At 39.8% G+C, this 6,292-nt stretch overlaps 1 protein-coding gene across 1 annotated transcript in view; it reads left to right on the top strand.

The window, feature by feature from the left end:
- The window catches only part of LOC119410540 (TRPM8 channel-associated factor homolog), a 49,880-nt gene that overhangs the window by 6,268 nt on the left and 37,320 nt on the right, over positions 1-6,292 (top strand). The window contains exons 5-7 of the mRNA XM_037677422.1: positions 1,532-1,706; positions 1,865-1,959; positions 2,045-2,255. Coding sequence (XP_037533350.1) covers positions 1,532-1,706; positions 1,865-1,959; positions 2,045-2,255 — 481 coding nt within the window. The remainder of the gene's footprint in view (positions 1-1,531; positions 1,707-1,864; positions 1,960-2,044; positions 2,256-6,292) is intronic.

Here is a 6,292-nt window from a genome sequence, read left to right on the forward strand (position 1 = left end):
GAGACAAACAACCATTCACTCTCTCACTCACACCTAGGGACAATTTAGAGTTACCAATCAGCCTAACATGCATGTTTTTGGTCTGTGGGAGGAAACCGGAGTACCCGGAGAAAACCCACGCATGCACGGAGAGAACATGCAAACTCCACCCAGAGAGGCCCCTGGACCGGGGTTTGAACCAAGGACCTGCTCGCTGAGAGGCAGCAGCTCTACCAGTTGCGCCACCGTGCTGCCCCCACGTGACCCAAAATGGAATAAGCGGGTAAAGATAATGGATGGATGGATGGTTGGATTGTTCTTAGTTGGACAACAATTGAAGCACCTGAAGGCAGTGGTGATCGATATTATAGCAGGAGCAACAATGCTCAAGACTGAATTCAGTGGATAAGAGTCAGACTTGAAACCATGAAGTGGGGGGGGGGGGTGGACACTTGACAGAAGCGGAGCTGCCCTTTTCACACACAAGGAGAGAGCTGTTGTTGTTGCTCTTTAAAATAGTAATTTAATCAATTGTTTACAAATGTAGGTAAACCTAGATGTTTAACAATCCGTTAAAATATACCAAAATGCAGGAAATGGCATCTACTTTATTCAAAATTTTCTGAGGGAGGACCCACAGACTGTCGCCCACCAACCCACAACCCCCTCCCCTGCCACTGCTGGCCCCCCGCTATTTGCATTCTAGCATTAATCAGTTTACAAATTAAGCCCTGGTTTCAATGAACAAGAATCCGTCCAGAGGATCTGACTCAAACTTGTTAATTTTTTCTTCCTGGATTATTGTGCATACATCAGGAAATTCAGATTGAAATTTACTAGTCACCCACAGAACTTATGGTTTCTGTTAGTTCAACTTAATTTTTTTAAGAACAGTTTCAGAGTTTTGACTTTACATGTTGCAATCAAATCCATCACAAATCAACTGTTTAAAAAAGTACACACCTTGCAAGGCCTTCATGAAGGCTTTGTTTTGATCCCACCCACTGTACATCAGCATTGCGACTGGTTAATTTTCCCATCAGTTATTAAACAAATTCATCCTGCTGGGCCTCTAACTGAGCTCAGCCTTCTCTCCCGACAGTGAAGCCCTAACCAGTAAGAATAAATTTTAAAACATGCTTCTGCCTAAAGATCAAAATTCAAGAGAATCTGATTGGATAAATTCTGTATTTTCATGAATTGCAAAGATTTTTGCTCAATTGCAAAATACATTAATAAATGGTAAAAAAAAGAAAAAACATTGTAAATTATATATTTTATATAAAATAAATATTGAATGAAGAATTTTAATGTAACATTTCTTACATGCTAAATTTGTAGGCCTACTCTGAAGGCATAGAAGGCCTTTAGGTTTCCACACTGGAGTTAGTACTGCACTGCACACTGTTGTCTTTCCCAAACCCTATCTACCTCCTTATCAGTATGCATACCTTTGACATTTTTCACATTTTTTCACTTCACAAACACAAACCTTAAAGCATGATAATATACAGATGTTTTCAAAGTTTTTTTTAATGAATTTCATTTCAAGGTGAGTCAGCAGAACCCAGTGAGGAGTCCCCAGGATCACATGCTTCTTAATCTGGCACCCGAAGTGTTTGATGTTTCCCTAAATCAGCATGCCCTCCTGCCCTTTCTCATTAAGAACATCCCAACTCTACCTGTTGTCAACAACATAACGATCAAGATTAATGCTGAAACAGCAGGTCAGTTCTTATGGTTGACTATAAATGAGTGAGTTGTATAGTATATAATATCTCCTTCTACTGTTGTAGCATCAGTGTTACATTATGTAAGCACAGGAAAAAATAGTGTTTTCCTGTTTTACATGGACTAATTTGATACTTTTTTGCCTGTATGGCAGATAAGGAAGAGTGGATCAGTACTGGTTTCTACCTTTCTCCTGGCATGAAGACCTGGATGACATTGTCACCAAAGCTTGTTAATATGAAATGGATGGTAGTGTACATAAACTCAAAGTACTACTGTGATTATACTTAATGCAGGTTCCTAACAATGTAACACATGGTTTATATCTTTAAAGGTCCAGATTGGCTGTCAAAGTGATCAATTGGATGAGGAAGAGTTGTTCAGGGCACCCGATGTTATTAAGAAATTAATTGTGACATCAGAAAGGATGCAGGTTTGGAACATGTGGGGCGGACTCATCTATCTGGTGGCTCCACCTGATGTAAAGGTGGAGGAGGAAGAGGTTGTGGTGGAGATGGCTGTGTCTGCTCCTTACTACAAGTCTGGTAAGTGTTTATTCATGCAATAAACACTGAAAATTGGAATATTTTTTAGGTTAAAATTTGTTATAATAGAGGATTCATGTGTGTAAATAACATTGCGTAATATCCTGATGCATGCTCAATAATCCAGGTAGAAAAATCTAAAAAAGTTAAATCTGGTCCTCTGGACATTCAAAAAAACAAAACAAAGCAAATCAACAAAAAAATGTAGAAACGTTTTGTCTCTCATCCGAGAGACTTCCTCAGTCTGAGGAGCTGTATTCAGCTCAGTCTCTTCAATAGCACCGTCTCAGAGTGGATCAACCAGTTTTGCTGCTGACAACCAAAACCAGCTGATCACATGCTCAAGAAGGACCATCAGCATTGCGTAATGTTAAAAAAAAGTATTTCTATTAGACATTCTAGCCAAGACATAATTACATCAGTGGTTGATTGACTTATAAAGTGACTGCAGGCACTGATTCAGTAGTATTTCATGTTTTCATATCCCTTGTGTGCAAGGAGATGTGAGCAAATGTACCTGTGGTATATTTGTAATGTTTACAAATGTGTAGGATTTAAGTGACAACCAAAACAAGACCCCCCACTTGATGTGTAACAGTTGTTTAGTGAAAGAATCATCCAGTCTGTATCTACATCTAAGTTGCTGTGTTGATTTATTATTTAATGTCTTATTATTTAATGTACCACTACGTTACATCCTAATTATTAATGTTCGTTTGGATAGCCTATATGAAATCTGCTTTATACTACAAACCAATTAATACTTGCTGTTTTCATTCATGACTCTGACTATCCTGCACACCTCGCCTCTTGGCACTTCAGTTGACAGAAAACTAGTCTTTGTTCTCTAAAGAGAACCCACATAGCCATCCTTTTTGTTTTTGAAAATACCCTCCTATTTTCACATTGTGCTTACTGCAAAGAAACTAAGTTTGTCAAGCCAAGTCAAATTTATTTATAAAGCACATTTACAACAGCAGCTGTCACCAAAGTGCTTGACTCTGACCAGGGCTTTAACAGACTCCTCAAGTAATCGACAGGTCGATTCCTAGGATATCTGTTGAGTTTTTAAATTTCACATCGAGTATTCGCAGTGACATCATTGCGTCACGTGATCCGCATCGGGCTACTAGTAGAAGCTACCAAATGGATTCCTCCCAGCAAATGGACTGAGCGGAGCAGGCCCAGTCTTGGCAAACAGGTAGACATACATCAATAGTATGGAAATATTTCACTAAAGATTAATCTTCCAGTTCAACTACCATAAGGAAACAGAAAATAAATCAACTTCCTGACTGTTTGGAGCTTGTTATGTTATGAGCTTGTGTTATACCATATTCTGTGACCACTGTATATTGTGACCATAGGGGGCGGTGTTGCATGCACTGTTGCAGGTCACAGAACATGGTGTACCACCGGGTCCAATCGACCGAACCAGAACCAGCTTCCTCTGACCTTGTTTCACAAACTAAAAGCAAAAAATATTAATCTCTAAACCTATTTAAAAAACCTATAAACATATTAATCTCTAAAACTAAACCTAATGTGCACCACAGCTGGCGGTGGTGCGGGGTGTTCGTCCGCCCCACTGTTTTTAGTTTTGTTTTTTACGTGCCACACGTTTCTTTCACTTTTGCAGCTTAATAATAATAAGTAATAGTTTTGGTTTTCCTGTGACTTATTTGCAGTTTGATAAATGGTAGGAGTATAATATATGCTCGCGATGTTTTGTTGGTCTTTTTTTTTTTGTTGTAAATAATAAATTATGTTGTTTTGCGGTTTTCTTTTTATTTTTTTCATCTTGAGATCCTATGACGTCATCAACTACTCGAGTTCTACTTGAATAGTATTATGTTAATGTCGAGTTTAAAAATTATGTAGTCGTTCAACCCCTAACTCTGACGTCACGTGTGCCACAGAATGGGAGCACTGGCGAGAGAGCTCCGCTTCGACTCAAACTTTTTTTGTTGCTTTTGTTTTAACTTTTTTGCACCTACACTGTACACCCACACTACGGGTGTGACTGCGACACACTTTTGGAATTTTCTGTGTTGCTGCCTTGCCATCGTGGTTCAGTCCTTCCAGCTTTGGACTCAGGATTCGGCCTGTCATGGCAGCTGTCTCCATGATCCTCTATCTGCCTTCACGGACCGAACTCTACAGACCCGTATGGTTCTGCAGGGAAACCTTGGATGTTCTCTGTCTGCTGGACCTGGTTCTGGAGGGCAATCTGGGAGGGCAGCTGCTGCAGTCATTATTATCATCATGCTGCTGACAGGACCTGATAACAAGACCTGCTAACGCTGCTAACAAGACCGCGCCGCTAATAGTACCATGGTGCTAACTGGACCATGTTGCTAAGATGACCTCATCGTCATCAGAACCACTCTGCTAATATGACCATGCTGATATAGATTTATTTCTTTTTTCACTTTTGGCGCCTTGTTTTTGTAATTTTGTTGCATGCTTTAGTGTTTGCTGTTGCTGTTTTTTTGGTGAGTCGAGACAGTTCTTCTCGTCCTGAGCATTTCATTGCATTGTTGACCTTGTGTTGATTTTGCATATGACAAATAAACCACACCTGAAACCTAACAATACAAAAACAACAAGGCAACAATCAAGGAAAAAAATAATAACAAGAAGTAATTACAAACATCAAAAATAAAAATATAAAAACACTAACTCAGCATGTAGCTGGTCTTGCAGGACGGACACAGGCGGATGACGTTGGTGCTGGACATCGTTGTTGAAGCTCAGTGCTATATGCTTGCTGAAGAAAAATGGGAGCTGATTACCCGCTCTTAACGTAATTTATATGGACTGGGTGGGGCCCACACAACAGGTGGGCGTGGACTAATTTTTTCAGTGCGATGCTTTGCATGACGGGATAAACCCACCAGCGACAGCATTAAAGAGCGAAGCCTATACGCAGTGGCGGTCCTAGCCTATTTGGCGCCCTGGGCGAGCAACCCCAAAGCCCCCCCCAGCTTAAGGGACTGTTAAACTGACATAGCAAATGACCAAAACAACTAAGCGTTTTTTTTTAACCAAGCCTACATATATTTCCAATTTATGAAATTCATAGTAGGAGAACTTATTTTTGGTGTGCACAGAAAGCTCAGGATTGACTGCACGAGACAGTATAAATTCAAATAAGCAATCAAACTGGGTTTTTTTTTTAAATTAAAATAGAAAATGTATATATTTAATGATGAGCTATAAGGCTGTCTTTGTTTAGGAGCATTAATCAAAGTACTTCATTATAAAAGCACAGATTTTTTTGTGTGACAGCTAGGGTTCTGTATTATAACACAATCTCTGCCATTTCTGACTAAGCAAACCGTGCGAACATCTATCTTCCTCAGTCCATCACTCAGTACAAACTGGGACGCGAGAGGGATCCATCTTAGATGCCGGCCGCGCTGAAACATTAGCGCCTCCAATGGGCCGTCAGTCTTCGAGTTCCAGTCATCCAAAGTACATCACAAAATCATTGCCTTTAGAAATTATAGTGGCCCATTATTACTTTTCCATGTTGTTTGTTTAGTTTAAGAAGAATGTCAATCTTCAAGACGGTAATATTTTCCACTGTTAACTAAATATGTCGTCCTAAGCAGCTAACCAGTTAGCATTAGCAAGCTACAGCCTACAAATTTCACACAACAAGAAATGACAGTGACACACAGCTCTTCTTACCTTTATCTTTTGCTCATTTCTCCTCTTCTTCTTTTCTCTTTTTCCTAAACTGTGCACCCGATGGCTTTGACCTTTTCCTTTCCATCTTCCATAATTTGCATTTAAGCAGAATAGATTAACACCGTCACCAACCCAGGGTTGCCAGCCCAGATCTGACTGACAGCTGCCAGCCCCAAAACCTCCATATACACAGCTATGGGTGGTTGTTACAATTTCGGCTGCTTTAAACCACATTTGGTAGGTTTTCAACAAGTTTTTATTGGAAAATTATATATATATGTATTATTTAATAATTATTATATCATTACGATGTCTTCAGCGATCGTGGGCGCCAGCGGGGG

Source organism: Nematolebias whitei, chromosome 6, assembly GCF_014905685.2.
Source record: "Nematolebias whitei isolate Nwh7 chromosome 6, NemWhi1, whole genome shotgun sequence".
Taxonomy (NCBI): Eukaryota; Metazoa; Chordata; class Actinopteri; order Cyprinodontiformes; family Rivulidae; genus Nematolebias; species Nematolebias whitei.